General features: G+C 50.7%; 5 protein-coding genes across 5 annotated transcripts; 2 read left to right on the top strand and 3 right to left on the bottom strand.

Annotated features, from left to right (window-relative positions):
- Positions 1-38: 38 nt before the first annotated feature.
- FPRO_02724 (uncharacterized protein) lies at positions 39-3,068 on the top strand (the record flags this gene model as incomplete). Its single annotated transcript, XM_031227143.1, has 4 exons — positions 39-507; positions 563-2,640; positions 2,705-2,874; positions 2,981-3,068. The coding sequence occupies 4 exons, from the start codon at positions 39-41 to the stop codon at positions 3,066-3,068; spliced, it is 2,805 nt and encodes a 934-aa protein (XP_031077609.1).
- A 2,509-nt stretch (positions 3,069-5,577) lies between these two features.
- FPRO_02725 (uncharacterized protein) lies at positions 5,578-7,324 on the bottom strand (the record flags this gene model as incomplete). Its single annotated transcript, XM_031227142.1, has 3 exons — positions 5,578-5,708; positions 5,756-5,820; positions 7,122-7,324. 3 exons carry the CDS (start codon positions 7,322-7,324, stop codon positions 5,578-5,580), a joined length of 399 nt encoding a protein of 132 aa, XP_031077608.1.
- A 4,071-nt stretch (positions 7,325-11,395) lies between these two features.
- FPRO_02726 (uncharacterized protein) lies at positions 11,396-11,830 on the bottom strand (the record flags this gene model as incomplete). The annotated part of the gene is made up of 1 exon (XM_031227141.1): positions 11,396-11,830. One exon carries the CDS (start codon positions 11,828-11,830, stop codon positions 11,396-11,398), a length of 435 nt encoding a protein of 144 aa, XP_031077607.1.
- Positions 11,831-13,055: 1,225 nt separating this feature from the next.
- FPRO_02727 (uncharacterized protein) lies at positions 13,056-13,172 on the bottom strand (the record flags this gene model as incomplete). Its single annotated transcript, XM_031227140.1, has 1 exon — positions 13,056-13,172. One exon carries the CDS (start codon positions 13,170-13,172, stop codon positions 13,056-13,058), a length of 117 nt encoding a protein of 38 aa, XP_031077606.1.
- A 3,624-nt stretch (positions 13,173-16,796) lies between these two features.
- Positions 16,797-18,956, top strand: FPRO_02728 (uncharacterized protein; the record flags this gene model as incomplete). The annotated part of the gene is made up of 4 exons (XM_031227138.1): positions 16,797-17,407; positions 17,463-17,470; positions 17,741-17,939; positions 17,999-18,956. The coding sequence occupies 4 exons, from the start codon at positions 16,797-16,799 to the stop codon at positions 18,954-18,956; spliced, it is 1,776 nt and encodes a 591-aa protein (XP_031077605.1).
- Positions 18,957-20,081: the final 1,125 nt, after the last annotated feature.

Here is a 20,081-nt window from a genome sequence, read left to right as displayed (position 1 = left end):
TCATCTCGTTCTGATCTTGTATAATCACCAGTGGCATTATGGCAAAGCCACAGACCGCGAATCTGCCCCTGATACCACTCGCGCGAGGCACCATCCTTCTCCCGGGCCTCGTCCAGCGAATCCCAGTATCTTCGAACCGTCCCGACATTCCGGCTTTGCTCGCCCACGTTTACGAGCAAGCTGCTACAAAGGGCCCTGATACACGTATCGACAGTATTCCCATCGCCTGCGTTCCAATTTCGTCCCCTCTTATCAGTGGCAACGGCCAGCGACTCATTGGCGATGCGGAAGATATAGACCCAGCTGAGATCGAGAACGTCCTTCCCGGCTCTGCTAAGAAGACTGACCTGTTCACATTTGGTGTTGCCGCCAAGATCATTGGCATTGATGGAAGAGGAACGGGCGAATTTGCGCTGCGCGTCGAAGGCACAACCCGTGTTCGAATTGACTCCTTCACCCGCGAGCGCCCCTATTTTGAAGCCAAGGTGACATATTTCCATGAAGACTGTAGGCTATTCCATGTAACTGCTTGCCCATCACCTGTAGTTGACTGTTGTTCCAGGCAATGCTACCGATAAACAGACGCAAGACCTGTTTGCTCTCCTAAAAACCCGTTCTCGAGAACTGGTCACGATCCTCAGGATTTCCTCCTTACTTCCTCGAACCCGCGATGGCCCGGTTCTTTCGCCAGTCCTTACAAGGCGACTTGAAATGTTAATCATAAGGAAAGAGCTCAACGAGGCTGGCCTTCTTGCCGACTTTATGGCTAATTTGGTTGAGAGCACACACGAGGAGAAACTCGAGGTCCTTGCAGCTCTAGATGTCAAAGTGCGCTTGACTAAGGTCATTGAGTTACTGGAGCGTCAGGTTGGCGGTATCAAGAACAATTTCAAGATCACGACCTTCACCACTATGCCCGTCCAGATCTTGGATCGATTGAACGAAACCAACCAAAACCGCAAGCCAGGTTCGCTACCTCAAATCCCCGGTATGGCATTTGTGCCGCCCAATGGACAGATGCCTGGTGGACATGACCAAAGCGATGACCAGGAGGCCAATGAGCTTGACGAGCTCAAGCGCAAACTATCCAACGCTAAACTTCCCACTGATGCTGCCAAGACAGTCGATAGGGAGATGAGACGACTTCAGAAGATGCAGCCCATGAACCAAGAATATCAAGTGACACGCAATTGGCTCGAAACGCTGGCCGAAATCCCCTGGACAATTACCACGGATGACCGCCTGGGCCCTGATACTCTAAACCGGGCGAGGAAGCAGCTTGACGATGACCACTATGGACTGGATAATGTCAAGAAGAGGCTCATCGAATATCTAGCTGTCCTTAGACTTAAACAATCGATCAATGATGAGGTGGAAGAGAAGATCAAGAAGGCACAAGAGGAATTGGGACAAGCTGCGACATCCAACGGAAAAGACAAGGGAACAGCCGAGGAACACTCAGAGATTGAGGGAAGCGCAAAGCCCGAGATGGCTAAGCTTGACATCCTCAAGTCTCAGCGTATGGTGGACAAGTCTCCTATCATGCTTCTCGCTGGTCCCCCTGGCGTAGGAAAGACCAGTCTCGCGCGATCGGTGGCTACGGCTCTTGGCCGCAAGTTTCATCGTATCTCGCTGGGGGGTGTGAGAGACGAGGCCGAGATCCGGGGACATCGAAGGACCTATGTCGCGGCAATGCCAGGTCTCATTGTGCAGGGTCTCAGGAAGGTCGGCGTTGCCAACCCTGTTTTCCTGCTTGATGAGATTGACAAGATCGGGCAAGCCAGCATTCATGGCGACCCCTCAGCTGCCATGTTGGAAGTCCTAGACCCAGAACAGAACTACAACTTTCAGGATCACTATGTTGGCATGCCGATTGATCTCTCCAAGATCCTCTTCATTGCTACAGCCAACAGCCTGGACACTATCCCCGCCCCTCTGCTTGACCGAATGGAGACTATCTATATCCCTGGCTACACCACACTCGAGAAGCGACACATCGCTATGCAGCACCTGGTCCCTAAGCAGATCAGGGTCAACGGACTAGCCGAGTCTCAGGTTGCATTCAACCAGGAAGTTGTTTCCAAAATCATCGAGTGTTACACTCGAGAATCTGGGGTTCGCAATCTAGAGCGTGAAATTGGCTCTGTTTGCCGTGCTAAAGCTGTCGAGTATGCCGAAGCCAAGGATGGGGGTCACATAGATGACTACCGATCCAACCTCAGTGTGGAGGACATCGAGAACATCCTCGGCATTGAGAAGTTTGAAGAAGAGATTGCTGAGAAGACGAGCCGCCCCGGTATCGTGACGGGCTTGGTTGCTTATAGTTCCGGTGGCAACGGCAGCATCCTCTTCATCGAGGTTGCTGATATGCCAGGCAATGGGAGGGTTCAGCTTACCGGCAAACTCGGCGATGTGCTGAAGGAAAGTGTTGAGGTTGCCTTGACCTGGGTCAAGGCACATGCTTTCGAGCTGGGTCTCACTCCAGAGCCCACTACGGATATCATGAAAGAGCGCAGCATCCACGTGCACTGCCCATCGGGCGCTATTCCCAAGGACGGTCCCAGCAGTGGAATTGGCCAGGCGATCGCACTCATCTCCTTATTCTCGGGGAAGCCGGTGCCACCAACCATGGCAATGACGGTATGTCATTGACTCGCTGTGGACTTGAGATGACTCAGTATGCTAACATTATTGTGTGAAACAGGGCGAAATTTCTCTCCGGGGCAGAGTTACAGCCGTCGGAGGTATCAAGGAGAAACTCATCGGCGCCCTCCGAGCTGGCGTCAAGACTGTGTTACTTCCGGCCCAGAACCGCAAGGATGTCAAAGATCTTCCGCAGGAGGTCAAGGATGGACTGGAGATCCTTCACGTCAGGTAAGCTACCCCTTACTTAAAGCATCCTCTTTGTATCACTCTCAACCCTGCTGCCTATATGCCCCGACGACAGGATTATGGTTTCACTGACACATGTCTTGGATAGCCATATCTGGGAGGCGATTCGTCTTGTCTGGCCAGACTCGCATTGGGCAGAGGACACCAACTACCGAGGCATCGAGAGTCGACTCTAATGCTATGGACAAGTTGTGCCAGCGATGCTATCGCCCGTGAATAATGTCTCGCCGATATACATCAGCCTTCTCTGCATCTTTGAAACGATCTATGGCGACTTATTCGACCGTATCGCAAGTCTGCCCTTCGCGACGGGTGTGGCCTATCCAGCCTCACCGAGATGGCCCAAACCAGCCCTCTTTGCGACGCATCTATCCGGTTCACCAAACGGCGCTTCGTCTCACAAAACCTCCCTCTCCTGTGATTCCACGTTATCCTTACTAGCGATTCTAGCCGGCGCGCCCTTGCGCACACACATACTTGCTTCTCTTCGAGACAGCTGGAAGGGCCTGACTGTGGCGCCCACTGAAGTTGCATGCCTTGCCCCATAGCGAGCGACGATGCATCATGCACCTTCTTCTCATATAAAATCAAAGCTTGTACCAGACTGGAACTGTAAACGTAACGCCACAGGGAGCCAAGCGAGTCTGTGGATTTTGTCGTGCTACACCAAACCAGACTCGGTCAGGGGGCGTTGAATACGGCACCCGATTTGAGATATGTCTTATGGCTGATCTGTTGCTATCTTCCGAAAGTCGTTGTGGACGATACTTGCACATGAGACATCAGTACGCCTTCGGCAGGCGATTACCGAGCTAGAGTGTCGATTCCAACGAGCAGACTTTGTCATTTATGATCGGCGAAAGGAGTCCTGAAATCGGCGTTCATTGTTTCGGTTTACTTCCTCATGTAGCATCTCTCAATCCAGATTCCATGCCTACACTTAGTACAGTAGATCCAGATATCTTTGGCGTGTCAAAATCTTCTCAACTCATCCCTCGCTGTATTGGTTTCACATGTCTCAACACAAGTTGCCTTGTCAAGAATCTCCAACGAACCCAAAGTTTAGTAACAATACCCAAGATATACTTCGTGACATAATAGAAATTTCATAACCCCCAAGGTCAACAAGATCTCAGTCCAATTGATGGCCATTAGTCTCAGAGAGACAAGCCGGTAAGTAGCTTAAGCTCGGCTCCGAATGTGAAGCATTCGCCTAATTAAAATGTATGCTGCCATCGCTGTGTAGCTGCCTCATCGCTCATCGTGGCAACTTTGGCATATGGCTGCCCTAGGTGCCCAAGCCCTCGGTGACTGAAGGGAGGGAGAGACATCTAGAGAAGCAAGCCCTGACGCCACATTCTCAAATTGACAGCAAGCTGAAGGGAGTCTGGTGGTCCAAAGTCATAGGCACAGGATCAACAGCTTGACACTAGGTAGAAGTGAGCTGAAGCTGGCGCCTGGTTATTGTAAGCCCTGCTCCACTGTTGGCCAGGCAGCCGGTCGTGGAAACAATTGTTGGCTGAATCTATCCGCATATTGCTATTCCGTGCTTGTTAAGCCATGCCCTTCAACTTCAAGCATCAAGCATTCTTTCATTTTCCACCTTACAGAGTTAATCGTCTCAATCACAGTCCTGTTCTCGATCTATGATGCACAATGTGTCATGGCCTCGGGGTCCGCGAACAGGAGTGGGCGAAATTGCTTTTTCCACGTCGTTAGGAGATTCGATAGCGGCACGACGCCCCTCACTTGGGTGGCGCCGTAGATGTTCCAACGAGGCGGTACACGATAGCCAGTTCACCTGAGTTCTCATCAACGATCAGATCATAATCAACAAGCAATCTAAAACGCAGGTTCGAATGCAAGACAGATGCATATACTTTCAGCTACCAGCATTGTACCCCCTTTTTTTGGTTCCTAAATGTCTTTGATGAGCAAGAGCTGCGAAACGGCCTATATCGGAGTAAGAAGCAATAAGACGGTATTCATTTTCATCTCGCAGCACATACCCTCAGATTGATTAAGATGCATGAGTTCCCCGCTACAAATCAGGTACCGGCAATACTCTCTGAGACAATAAGCCACCTCAACACTTCAGCACGCGGTAGTGGGCCTGTACGAAAAATCGAATTCGCGTGGCCATCTTTGCGAGTTCTGAGATCATCCGAAAGCTCAGTAGATGGAGACGGTACCGCAGAGTGTTGTACGAGATGCTCCACATCGAGAGTCTTACAATGGCCTGCTATCAACCACCGCCTCATTGTTGTCTTGGTTATGTCTGTCACAGTGATAGTCATTGCCGATGTGAGCAGATGAGAAACCATGGAGGCAGTTACCCGCGTGTAATGGGTTGGCACAACCTACAAGCACACGGCCGCGTCCCAGGCCATCGGGCTCGTGGTCATCAGGGCCCCCGTGTTGTACAATACATGTCTCGGGAATCGTCCCTCTGTGATTCAGTATGCGTCGCCAGACATCGATGGCAAGTGGCCTAGCATGTTACAGAACCGTTGGCTGGGCAAGGTCAACATCCCCTATTTTGGCACTATGTGCAGTTGCATTTCTTGAGTGTCCTAAGGCATGCATCCTTTGGAAGGGCATGTCCCACGAATTTGCGAATCTGCATCAAGTCATGTCGAATTTCCACTCAAAAGAAGGTACCGTTCCCGAGATGTATAGGAATATTTACGCCTGGTTGGCCACATTAGGGGTAAGTATAAGACGCTGATAAAAGTTGAGGTCTCGTGAGATGCCCGAGACAGACTGGAGATCCTGTCGATCCCAGAGGAAGTTGAGCACCTTGAATCCTGCCATGTCTTACTGCTAGTTAGTATCCTGCCATCGCTCAGTGGATATTGGATACCATCATCCATGCTGTGATATGCCTCCTCATGGGTCATCCTCTCCACTGCTCGCAAGCTATCGATTCTACAGCGTGTCAAACAACATGGGCTGGCATCTGGCTGGCGCAATAGTGCTGTCTGTGCAAGGTGACGTACAGTATTGGCGACCTGGCAGGCTAGCAGAAATGAGATAATGCCGGCCTAGTCTGAACATGAAGCTTGATCCCCAGGGTTCATAATAACCCATGACATCGTGTTGTCATATCATGTTCTTCGAGGCCTCAAGCAACAGGCCAGCCGCAGAACTAGCGCTGCCTCTATCAGAGCACGACGGCACCAGCCGTCGTGGTCAAGGCTGACAACGGGCCGAAAGCTCTATTCAAGAAAAGTCCCAGCTTGAGCAAGCAATGTTGAAACTGATAAACATTACATCGTGAGCGAGAATATCGACTCTAACAAAGATCATTCTGAGCCTGTCGGATATGCTTTCCTCATGCTAATCGTCTCCTAAGAAGACCAGATCCCTGGTTGACAGGGTCTGGTGGGATGAATGGCAACCCTGGATGGATCGTACAGTAGCTGGCAGCCAGCCTGCTGGAACTTCATCCTCATAGCGGACTCGGCTCAGCTCTGCCCAAAGTGTCAAAGGGCCGTGCCAGGGAGAGGGGCCCGCTCAGGCTGCCAGGCACATATGTCATCGAATCTTGGTTGAGGATTTCAAACATTAGTGAGATGAAATTGTAAACAGATCAAAGAAATGGAATGGCGCATGACACTGATGGTGTTTACAGTTCAGTCATAAGCTACCATTTTGCGGGGATGGGGCACCAATAGAACGCAGGTGTGTGAGAAAAGCCACAACAGCTCTGATTGAGCTGCAGTGTCTTGGATCCATGGGCAAAACAGACTGTGGTCGCGACTCTTGGAGTCGTACGATGGACGACATCAAGTTGGCTATAGCCACAATAGCGCTCCCACGAGCTGCATGAAAAGTTACTTTTTTTTGTGCCGTATTGAAGGCGTTGGAGATAGACTTTGATGGTTATCAAGCCCGTGATTCAGGCCCATAAGTAGCAGGTCGATGGTTTGGCATGCTGCGGCCGGCCCAAGAGGGTAATTCGATGACAAGCGACATCTCCTGGTCCTGCAATCGATACTGTAAAAGTCTGCCCTTGGAGTGTGGTCAATGTTGTAACTGCCTTGTCCTGTAACTACCTACTGCACTGTGATTAGGGCCGCTGATGAGGTTGGTTTGCATGCTCATGTGGAGAGGCGGACGGGGGTCCACTGCCATGTGTCCATCCCCTACCCGAAGTGTCCACGAGCTTCCTTCCCAAGAGGCGCATATCATTGCAGGGGCTTACCTTGCCTTATCCTGGTAGATACCCTAAAGTCGGGAGAGCCAGCATGAGGACTGTGCCATCGCTGTCAAATCCCCATGTATGCCTTTGGCTGGACGCCACACCGAAGTAGTCAGGACGGGATGTAGTTGGCTGGTTGCGACCTCCGGGATGTCGGAAAATTCTCAGAGTCAAGTTGAAAATGTTGGGATGAGCAGGCACGGCATTGGAGGCCCTTGGTAGCGGCATTGGCAACCTAGAAGAAGATGATGGCCGATGTCTGGTCTCGTGCTAAATCTCCGCTTTACGGCATTCTGAGATAAAAGACCTTAGTGGTAGCAGCCCGTACGAGCGATGATACTATCCGATACATGATCTGCAGTGTCATCATCGCAGGCAAGGATCAGGCTGGCGGTAGCTGGTGCTTGTCCATTACTGGCGGTTGCTAATTTCCGCACGTTGCTGAACCTGACCGTTGGCTTGGTAGGTCAACTGATAGGGTGCGGACGTATCTTGAAGGGGCCAACGAGAGGTCAAGCTCATGGCTCTTTGGTGATTGAGTTCTGGGTTAGGGTTCCCTGCTTCTGGCTGAGTGATGCAAGGCGTGCGCGTTTTCATATTTCCCCGCCTGATCAGGCAAGCGGGCGGGCGGGCTGACTGATTGATTGATTATCTGCAAGGTCGTAAGCCGTTTTCTTTGGCACTGCCGATCCGATCAGACGCTAATAAGCTGTCCATACGACTGGTTCTCAGATTCCAATCCTATGGTATCACCCAACCTTAACATTGGTAAAGGATGTAGATGGTATGATCAATCTGGAGACAAATTCCGATGGCGCTGGGAGAGAGAGAAAAAAAAAAGTCCCGAGCTGGTAGTCACAATATGGATGGCGGCGATGGCCTAGACCCCCACCTACCTCGTATTTGATATCCATTGTATTGGATGTATTCCATGGCTCCTCCCGTCTGCTCCTTCTCGGGCAAGCTAAGGTACCTACTCCATACCTTACCTAGGAAAGAACCAAGAGAGCACTTGGCAATCCACGGGAGCAAGAAAACCTGTGATATTACCTGACCTACTGTACCAAAATTGACCGATCTAATGGAAGGCACGGGAAAGATATACTAAACTGACCTGACTCTTTGTACGGCTTAGAAAAGAAGTCCAACTTTTTATTTTCAATGTCTGTTAGCTCATGAAGTAAAGTGGTAAGCTATAGCAGGTCAACATTGTGATGTTATCTGTCTCGAGTTTCAGCTCTATCTGATATTCACATCCATCCCTGTCTATAATATCATTTTCGCTATTGTCCACCAGCGATATGCTTCGCAATTTACGTGATTTTACCCTTCATGTGTATAGTTCACCACTAGTTGGGATTGTGTTCATTCAATTGCAGATCGATATATGCCCGAGCGCCTCATGCCTTTCCAGAGTTCTTATTTGTCCTTTAAGTGTGTTGCTCTGATGAGATCATCAGATCTCATGTTGTGTACCCAGCATATTTGCACACACATCTCGCATCCGGCGCCTCTTTCGATGTGCAGGTTGTCACACCGAGACTCGAGGAGAATTTGTCTCTAGTAAATGCAGTGTAGGGTAGCATTGCGAGCTGCACACGCAGAGAAGCGAACACAATCCCTGTTAACGAATGTACATAATAGCTCAGGCTATCTATCATCCAATGACGGGGTGCCCGTCTTGCCGTCCTTCTGCGGTGGAGCTGTCCTGTTTGATCGAAATGCCCTCATCCCTCGCAACTTTGCTGATTATTTGGCGGTGGACTTCTAACTCATTGGGCAGCACCAAAGACATGGCTTGGCAGGTTAAGTGCCCATGCTCAATGGCAGCTGGACCGTATTTCTTTGGACGCTCCAGACCTTTTCATTTTGCCACGATAGGAGCATTTCTTTAGCAGGTGTCTTACATCGGTGTGCCACACACGCCTAGCATGCCCGACAACATCCGCGTCATGAAACTCCCAAAGTCGAAGGATAGAAGCAGAGCTTGCATTGCATTACCTTGCCCTGCCCTGCATCGCATCGCATTGCATTGCGCCCCTTCTTCCGCCTCCGTCCCAATGGTCACACCCTGACTTGCTTTTCCTGTCTGAGATTCACACGGGAAGCATCGCTAGTCAGATGTGATAACCTTTGCGTCGGTAAGGGGCGTCGCAACTTGAAGGGATGAATGGCGCGCCATGTTCTGTACCGAGAACGTGGATTCGAGGCAATGGTCTCCCTTTCCAGTGTGCTATAACCTTTCATATCCAATCAACGCCTTTAAACTAGAAGCCAAACCGAGTCAGAAGAAACGGTGCTGCTGCATGCCAACGTCACAGCCAGCACAATTGCCCGATAGTTTGACCAACGCTTCGCTAGCTTATTAACAGCGTCCGTCGTCGCCGCCGATATCCACACCGAACCATCCTGCCGGTAGTGCCACATTTTTTTTTATACGAATAACCTTCCCGGAGATTTCTTTCAGGAACAGAGCCGAAGCATCGAGTCTGCCCGCCTTGGCAATTGGGCAATGGATTTCGCTGAGTTAATGAATCAAGTCAACAGCGAGATACGGTGATTCAGAAGGGGGACGAGTCTGGGTCGGGAAATCCAACGGGGATGGGCTCTGCCTCCCATCGGCCAACTCTTACCCATTGCTAAGGCTGTTGTTGTGTGGGTGAGACACTTAAGAAGACCGGCAGTGTTGACTTTACTGCTTCAGCCTCTTTGCAGCTCAGACCTGCGGTGAGGACGTGACTCGTCCGATCAAGCCTGCTAGACATGGTCTAGCAGCCTCCCATGTCTCAATAGTGAGGGCTAGACTCCAGCATACTGACTGAGAGGCCCTTACCTCCTTGGCTAGGTACTCTTTCAAGGCTTGGCCGACATACCACACCACCATGCTTGTCAGGTCCGACGTGGGGTTAACAGCTGAACAGGGGGCTGCCAGTAGTGTTGACCGTTATTCATTCTGTCGGCGCGACTGGAGAAATAAGGAATAAAAACGAGAAACAACCTAGACGTGAGCTTGAAAGCTCCCAAATATAGACATAGCGCCTACCATCATCCCTAGACACGCCAATGGATCTTCCAGGGGAAAATTGATGGCGCTGGGCTCTGGAGGAAGTATTTGACCGCTTGACATGAGGATCGTGGCTTGAACCTTGTCCACCAACACTTCGTCATTGCCTAACGGTTCTGAGTATTGTAAGAATGGACTTCCGAATGCATACATACGCACCGTGAAGCCATATCCCAGCATTTGGTTCGTGGCTTATCAAAAGCTGCTGCCAGGGGTGCCTCAAGAAATGTGTCCCCTCGCAGGTTTACTACGACGGCACAACTTGGTGTCTAACGATTAACAAGACATTACCAACTTGTTCTGGACCACATGGTACTTCTCCGGTAAGCTGCATGAATGGACAGGCGATCACCACAAACTGTGCTTTTTCTTTCTCATCTACCTTCGGAGTATATGTGGCATCAGCTGTGTTTGCCACAATAGTCAAGCCAGATATGATCAAAGTAGTGGCTCTCAGGCGATGCCAGAGTTTTGAAGGAGCTCCCTGCGGTCCTGCTGCATGCAGTCGAGAAGAAGAGAAGAGGGGCTTAGTCTAGGTATCTATCCCCGCCTCGGGAGCATTTCTAGGCCTTGTTTAATAGATCACACGAGTTTATTAGGGGTCTGAACTGAACAACAACTGCCAGAGCGTACGTGATTGTCCTCCCTCTCCCCATATTGTTGTACATCGATACAGTCTCAGCTTTGTTTTGATTCATCTCGTGTTGAATCAGAAGACATCAGACATTGATTGTGTGCCATCGACTACCGCGGATAGGAACATCTCGTACTGCTTGTGTGCAAGTGGATATAACGACAACTAGTTTTGGACTCCCAGCTACTCCATAAATGACGGCCATTAGCCAGTTTCGATGTATTGCCAGCCTTCCATACATTTTTGCTAGCCGTGGCATCTTGGCCTAGCCGCCATGGTTGTCATGACCAAGAAACTAGGGGTAACCGATAGGGGCCAAACTTTTGGCTCGGGGCATTTTTAGCCATTGGGCCAGAGTTGGTCTGACAAAACGGTCGCAACTAGGCCCAACAAAGACTCGCTTACTGCAGTCAAGGCCAAGTGACCTGTCACCAAATATAAATTTCCCTAAGCTTGAATCTCCCCGAACATAGTCAGTTGGGATCAGAATCAGTGGACGGCCATCCAGCCAGGAGAACATTTCCCGAGGCGATTAGCAGAACTACGCCCCGAGTTTTGGCAAGTTCTAGCATGCATAGACTGAGCCCCCATTGCAATATAACTACGCGATCCTCTTCTGTTGTATGGCATGAGAGGTCAGTACGTCAATTCGACGTAATAATCGAGCTTTATTACCATTAGACGAGATTCCAGAAGCAGTCTGCTGTGCCACACCTTGAGCTAAAATTGTGATCAAAGGTATTGCAGCCAAAACACTCTCCTCCATACATAACACAACTTTGTCTCGATTGTGTGTGTTGAGACTGTGCAAACGATTCTCCGACTTTATCGAGCTTGCATGGTCGTACTGTGACTTTCTGGGGTGATAATGAGGAGCGGCCGCTCGGAGGAGGAGTGCCGATGTAGAGGCACGACAACGATGTCGAAAATTAGTGACGGCGGCGGCGGCGTAAAACATCCTTGGAACCGGAGATTTAATCATGGCCGCAGACGTCGACAAGATGTGATAATATGCACTGATGCCCATAAGCAACATGGCTCATCCGGTATGCCATGCGCATGCCATGCTTGGCCTGCTTGAGCGACAAGGGTGTGTATTTGCCTGGGCCGCCATCACCACAAATCAAGCTCAGCGATTAAAGATCTAGCGCTCAACGAGACGGAAAATTTGTCTGCGTAAGTGTCCACGATGGTACTGTTGCATCCACTAGATAGCACGGATTGCTCCTTTGCCTGGGTGCGCAGTGCAGGGCCCAGATGTATTCCTGCGCAATACCTACCTGATAGAACTCGGAGTGGTCGGTGGGATCGCACTAGCCAGTAGTCAGCCGTTTATTAAAGGCTGCAGTAGTCGACGGCAACCAGGCAACGTCATGAAAACTTGATTAGACACCAAACCACACAACTCGAGTCAGTTTCGAAGCGACTCTATGCAACACCTGGAAAGGCAGACATGGTACCGAGAAGACCAGACGACTGAGGCAGCCAGGTTCGGATGCTTCTCTTCGTTGTAGCTAATTGAAATGAAGCCCCGCCCAGAGCTTCCTAACCTGACACTATGCGCCTTGCAGTGACAGCCGCATAGTGGGGGGAGGGGGACGAAATCTGCTAGTAGAGGGAGCCTGAAGAGCTGCTCGCACTCTGAAGATGATGTGAAGCCAGAGTGAGCATGTTTGGAAAAGCCGGCTCTGAATTTATTGATAGACAAGTGCATCTGGATCATTTGTGAAGGCCTATACGAATCATCGAAGCGTCTACTCCATACCTTTGAGTAGAACACCTGCGTAGCAGCTTATACATAGTAGTGAGATCTGAGTGTCCCTCGTTACGGGCCGGGCTGCCACCCTAGCCTCCTTATCGACTCGGGATGTTCCTAATAGCACTGGCTTGGAGTTGGAACCTGTGATGCGTCATCAACGATCCCCTGGATCATGTGCTCGCTTGCAGAACAAAAGGATGCCCCCACAAGATAGTGGGAGCCGGCGGCGTATCGTCTTGTGTTGCTCAACATGTTGTGATCCGGCGAGCGAGTCGAAAACGTAGTGTTGAAGAACCAGAGGACAGGGATAATACGCGGTACAACTGACTGGGGCTAAACCTTGCACCCTGACACCAGATCTCACGGCATTGCGCCTGTATTTCTCGGCATGCTGTAACGTCAGTATTTCGATGCACTATTTATTGGGAGGCAAAACAAGGCAAGAACAATGTTTGTGGCTACACATGAAGAGATCGCGATATCAAACAAAGGTTAGGAAAAGTTAATCGGCGCTGGCTATGGTTGGGGTTGAGCTGGCTTCGTAGGAAGGTTCCTTCCAATCTAAGTTGGAGGTAAGCACGACCTCGAAAAGTGACTGGGTAAGGTAGGTAGCTGCCATGGATGCAATTACCTGTTGTAGAGAACAATGACAAGGCCCCGTGTCAACCAGAAGGCACTTTCCTCCAAATAGGCCCTGTCACTTGATTCCTGTCTACAGGCTTCACCAAGGAAAAGAGGCGAAAAAGGTATGAGTGAGGCCTCTAGGTACATGTCACGACGATATCACAAAACTTACAAGCTACAATCTACCAGTACCTATCTGCCATGAGAATTGTGACGTATGTACAGATACTGACGAAGAGACATCTACACCAAATTTTCTATTTCAGGGATCAAGACCACCCACCACAGTACAACCAAAGCACCTAGCTAGTGCCTAGCGCCTAGCGCCTAGCACCTGGCACCTGGCACCCTGGCCATGTCATGTTCCTGTGAGAATCCAGCCACTTTTTCCTCGTCTTCCGCGCCGCCCGTCGCTGTCGCTATGTCTGGCTAGATTCGCGATACTAGCCTAGGGGCTAGGTGTCCCATGCCCCAGGGTTCGATATTCCAGGCCGCTGGGGGGCTCGTTTGAGGGCTGATGGACGTTGAACGTTGCCGGCCGGAACAATAAAGCTAAACTTGTCTGAGCCAATATCGCTTGGATCGCCATCAACCCAAACCCCAAACGGAGCTCTACCCTTCTCCTATCACGGTGATACAGCACCTAGTGGGTTAATAGAGCGTCAACTATGTTCAAGACAAGCCTCACAAGATACTAATAAGCGAGGCATGGAGCGGAAAACTCCCGACCTCCATTTTGTACAGGCCCAACCCGCATTTCATCTTGCTTGGCCACTGTTTCTTGCATCACCATCTATTACTTGGCCCCCGTTCTCAGGAAACCCTAGCTGCAACCTCGGCCCTGCGCCCCTGAGTTTTGTCCGTGGCCCAGTATCAGGACAGCAGGGCTCTGTGTGTACCTCAGTTAGTTCCTATTGCAGTCGCAGGCATCATGAATGGCCTCGTTAATTCGGAGCACCGGCCGAACAATCGCTGCCGATTTTCACAACGTGGCTTTGCCTTTGAACACTACCTCTACTGGAGACCCTAAGTCCACCAAGAGTATCCGTACCAGTCATGAACGCCAACAACATGACCCAAAGCCACCGCTAACACACACACCCTGAAGGGATAGTGTAATTAACACCCCCATATTGCGGCCAACCCGTAAAACTTGCGAGTCTTGGAGCTTTCGGTACCTGAATTCATCCCTATCAATAATGTTTATTATGGACAGAGGACAAATTTGTGAGCCAGTCGCATGCGAGCTCCACCTTGGCCTTCCTGTGCACATCCGCGTGCAATGCACCTAATGAATCGGCTTCCAGCAATGGACCAGCTGATACTACATTGTATTTGCACAACTGATACACGATGCACAACGTCGACGTTGAATGTCTATTCAGCGGTGGACAGATCAGATCTACTAGTAATGAGGTTGACACCTGGATTCTCTTGGGGTCAAGCTCCCAGCCACGAGTGATGTGAAGGGTACGATCCATTATTAACTACAACTCAGCCCACTTGCTGTGGCCCATGGGCTATCAATTGGCCAATGCCTCTCTGACCTCACTGAACTTCCTTCGACTGGCCACTCACCCTGTCCAAATGGCTCCTGAGAGTCTATCATTCTTTGAGCTTCCACAAATGACTTCGCAGTGGCTTATCTTGGTCGTGAGCTGTGGTGTTTCCGGCTTTCCTGGACAAAGTATGTCATGGGTTTCGACAAAAAATGCTTTCAAGTTTCGTAATCATTCGCATGCTGCTCAATAACCAACAATTAAACAATGTCCATACCCTATTTGAACTCTGTAGTTTGGCTGACTACCGTGATCCTTGGCTATGAACTCACATATGTCAATCATGTGTCCTTCTTGACTTACACCTTTGTAGGGTTACCAAGCCAGTTGGCACTAAGGTGCTGGTTGGGTCAGGTTTGCTGGGTTCTCAGGGTTTTCCTTGTCGCACCCCTCCCCCTCGGCCGGGCGTTGAGCACTTCGACAACCTTCATAACGGGCCACCAAGACTATCTCCACAAGCCCTGAAGTTTACACTCAGGGCCCTAGTCTAGCTGGCTTGCTTAGACTGGGCTGGACTGGGCTGGGCTTCCCATTGCGCGGGCCCTTACTTAGGAAAAGACGAGACTTCAGTATCGTACCAGGTCAAGTTTGTCAACACCTGCATTTACATTTGCATCTCTGTCTTTCGTCTGAGTCTTAGTTTTGGTCTCAGGCGTAGGCTTCTGTTTTGGACTCAACATTCTCGACTTCATCCTTGTCCCTGCTTTCTCCTTGTTCAGGTACAGGTACAGATACAGAACTTACTACTGCTTCAATAGACATGCTCGTTGCTTGTCTTTGTTGCCCTTCTCTCTCAATTCCGTCCTTTCGGGACGGCCGATATCTAACCCAGCCAGTCGGCGTGAGCCCGACTTGACTACGGCGGTTCTCTCACTCCATTCAGCGTCTTCCCTCGACCGCCCTTGTTCATCTTGATCTTGCCTTACACCCCCGCTATCAAAACTGAAGAGCACCCTCCACCGATTAACAAGAACCTCTCACTAGGTGCTCAGCGAGAAGCAAAGGCTGGAAGGTTGTAGCTAATATTGCTTCTGCTTGTTCACACTATTACATCGCCTATACCACTACTTCCAGCTGATATAACGCCCCAATCACCACACGTATCCTGTCTTATTGCTTCCGCGCCAAATCTCCCACTTTGGTGATCTTCTGGCGCATATTGCAAAGACCAAGGGAGGCGGAGAATTCTCGTTATGGAAATCTACCGGAACCCTTGATTGACTTAGCAGCCACTCTAAAATCCGAACCAGGGTCCAACTGCCCTGTCACCAACCCTGATCCATCCAAGCTGCATCTCAGTCGCGCTGCCACTCAGAGAGAAGGTTTTATTGCATACATAGTCTCACAAAAACCAAGCGTAGGCCACCGAACAGTCTCCGTCCACAGCCCGATCACCTGTGTTCACGGCCTCCCGGCCAGCAAGGGGCCCGAATATACTTACCTACCCGCTCTACCTCACCCGGTTCCGCCTCTCAGGTTCCGGCCCTGAGTATCTGCAGTTGGCCGCTTCCGTCTCGACCTCCCAACTGCACGGCTTGACGCTGTATCACCAGGACCTCTCCAAGATCGCATCTTTGTAGTATCACGGTGCAGCATCTCGTCTCACGCCTCCTCGCTTTGGCACTCGCTTGTCGCTTCTTTGATCCCTGACTCGCTACCGTTGGAGTGTTCCTTCACAACCGTCAGCCTAGCATCTCGAATGCCCTTGGTAACTTCTGCTCCTCTGCCACCTCAGCTCCGCAGATCTTAGAAGCGGGGCACATCTCCATCAAGATCAGCTTCAACGACCTTCCAGCTCGCAACTCGAAAGAAGGGGTTGTCGGACTGGTAAGAAGCTGCTGAATTTGCACCTGGAGCTTAACAAGAGATACCTCTTTGTCCAGGTCAGCTGGATATTGACCGGTGGCCATTGACGACAACTGGAAGTTAGCCCAGATCAAATCCGATTGTATCGCAAAAACAGACCAAGACGACAAACCCAGAGTCTATCTTTGTTGTTTCTAGCTCAGGGTTGGAGTTACTGTCTGTCCAGCCACTAATCCTGTAGCAACTTTGCCCTCATGGTCATCAAGGGATCCGTCTCCGATTCAGCTTCCGTCCCGCTCGGCCAACGCCGCGGCATCTCAGACCTGGCGCAAATTGCCTTAGACCTGGCCTGGGTATCCGAGAGCGCAGAGCAAGACTCTTTTGCTCGATACCGAGCATATCCCTCTCCACCCATGTCAGGATCTCCGCCCCTCCCCTCGAAGCAGCCCCAAGACGCTGGGGATCGAGGGCAAGCACCAGTGGGATATTCAGCTTCTAGCCAGACCGATACTTACTGGGGCAACTCAAATCAACAATTACCGACTGATCACCGAGGACCTGCCAACATGCAGACCACGCTTCCCAGATTATTCCAACCAGGGCCCTCAGACGCACCACCGTTTCCATATCGAAGGACAGAAGAGGCCGTACCTCGACCTGTTTCGTACATCCAACCAGGGGGGCCATCTATACCCCAGTCATCTGGTTATGTTCCTCCCGGAATTCCTGGAGCACCTTCGTCTTACACGTCGTCTGTCCGCCCGTCAGTGGTTGAGAATCAGCCTATGACTTCCCCGAAATCGCAGCGGAAAACGAAAGGTCATGTGGCCTCTGCATGTGTCCCTTGTAAACGAGCGCATCTTCGGTAAGTGGTCCTCTTTATGTGCCCATATGAACTAGCTGTACTAACTCGTGGTTAGCTGTGATGGTATGTTTTCGAGAACCTATTCCTTTACGTTATGCTGTGAAATCCCTTTCCTTGCTCGAGAATCCTCCAAGATTGGGAGATGATGCCAACCTGGCCAGTCCACGGCCGGGTCTCTACACACTGGACTTCGTATCATAGGAAAAAGAGGACCCGATTAAATGCATGTTGTGTCTCTTGTCGATGCCTCGGATATGGCCAGGCGGAATGCACATATCGATATACGCTTCTGATATGACTTTGCAAAGGCAAGGAGCGCTAATGCATCAATAGCACAACGTCCATGTTCGAGATGTATCACGAATGGGAAGGAAGAATCATGCGTCGATGTTCAACACAAGAAGCGAGGACGACCGCGACTAAGAGACGATCGTGAAACTCGCTATGATCCATCCAGATTTCCTCATCCGCAAGATACTACGGCGAGGCGACCATTGAGCATATACCCTTCGGGCGTTCCAATGGGACCTGGGTAAGGCGGATGGCGTGGCGTCCTGGCATCTTGTCGAAATGCTAATGATTTGATAATAGGGAACATATGAACCCGAGATATCTTGAGCGAGGGCCCAACATGGACGCTCCCACTTTCCCACCCCCCCTATCGGCCGGGCCTCGAGGAGCAGACCCTGTTGCTTTCTTGAATATGAAGATGGATTTTGCGAAGGCATCGCCAACTTTTATGGAGGCTGTCGGCCATGTGGAACTCCAGGGACAGAATTTGGGGGATGTCGTTATTCCTGCGGAACGGGAGAAAGTTGCGTCGATTAGAAGTCAACTGATCGAAGAGCAAACACGAAAGGAGCCGAACTATTTACCACCAATCCTTTCTCGACTCGACCATATCATCCAGGGACTTGGCTTTGGCGCAGAGGATATCGGACGCTTCCAACTCGACCGAAATGAATACCTAACTTTCAGATCTGCTGATGGACAACCGAGACAGTATCCCGTTCGACTCGGGCTCGAGAAGGAGGGCTCGATCTACGTCGTTGTCATGGTCCTGAGCCTACCAACCCGGCATGCGTACCCTTTACCTTCTTCGCCGGCCACCAGAGAGACTTCGCATGCGTATGGTTCCCAGCCGCCAACTCCACAGTCTCTTTACAGGACACCGGTGCCACCAGGGCCACCCTTTGATATGCCCAGAGGTCGATTCAGCGAAGTCCCACTGGTATCTCGACCGGCTGCTGTTCCCCCAACACAGTTGCCAGCCGCCATAAATCCCGGAGTTGCTGGTGGGGCGGGGTCAACTTCGTATGCTGCATCACCAAGTCATGCAGAGTATGGAGGACCCCCATCATATAATGTTCCCCGAAGCGAACTGCCCCCTGCGAGCGTGTATCGACCTCAAGCAGCTTTTCAGCTTCCGCCAATTCGAGCCCAGCCAGGGCCAGAGCAGCCTCGGCCACGGACACGCGAGGAAAGGCCCAACCGAGTTGATATTGGCGGTCTGATCGACAAGCCCGATGACCCTGAGCGGCGGCGATAAGCGTTGTTGATATTTGCATGGATGGAAGTTGGATCATGTGGAGCGTCCAGATACATGGCTTGTTTGATTTTTGTTGTTTTGATTTTAGTGCGGCGGGAATTTGTGTCTACCGAGACGCCACATGTACTATAATCCTCTTGTTATGATTGTGTCTTGTGTATCGTTACGTGTATGAGAGCGAGAAAGGAGGGTGAATACGGCCTGGTGGTGTTGCTGAAGCATCTGTGCATTTACAGCCGGCGGCGTTAGGTTGGGGAGAGCGACAACAGTTTTGCAATGTCAAATATATCCATATATACAGTTTGATTCAGCTAGGCTGATCTTTGTTGTTAGACAACTTTGTATGAGCAGAGAATTGGGGGTTAGTTGAGTGTGAAGGCGTTATGGTATGGATGTGAAAGAACGGGCAAACGAGGCCAGTGATGCGTTGTGGTGGGACTGGACATGGAATAAGGCCGGCGGCACGTCTTGCTTGAGCTTGAGGAATGAGGCTCGGCAGAGCAGAGGAGAGTGAGCGAGTCAGATTATGCAAGAGGAAAAGAAGAGGATGTGAATACCGCCCGGACGATACAATGAGTAATAGCACGTGTTTGGTAACACAGACGGGACAGAAGCGTGCAGTGGCAGTACCTATGTGTTACAGTGCGTGCGGCGCTGATGTGATGTGACAATGACAATGACAAGGACAAGGACAAGGCAGGCCAGAGAAGGGAAGGGTCTTTATTAAAGGCCAATGAGAGGTGAGTGCAACGGATATGTGCAGTGCAATTCGGATATACACAGAATCATGGACCCAATAGAAAGGATGTGATGTGCGAGTCAATACCCGAATCTGGCTCTGTTGAAGTGCGATTCGCAGGGGGTTCCCGGGGGGCGTGTGCGTTCAAAGAGACCTATTCCGTATGTCTCGATGTATCCAATGTTAAGGACGGGATGGATGGTCCGGGACTGCAAATCATATGTACTAACATAACAAGTACCTTGCCTAAATTTTTAAAATTAAATATTCTCCGAGTCTCCGTTAGTTCATCTGCATCTGCATCTGCATCTGCATCTGCATCTGCATCTGCATCTGCCTGCCGCCCCCCCGTAAGGTATCCGTCCGCGCATGGAACGTTACGGCAG

This window comes from Fusarium proliferatum (assembly GCF_900067095.1).
Source record: "Fusarium proliferatum ET1 genome assembly, contig: FPRO_scaffold002, whole genome shotgun sequence".
Lineage (NCBI taxonomy): Eukaryota > Fungi > Ascomycota > Sordariomycetes > Hypocreales > Nectriaceae > Fusarium > Fusarium proliferatum.
The sequence above is the reverse complement of the archived record's forward strand: the minus strand, read 5'-3'. Positions and strand labels throughout refer to the sequence as shown.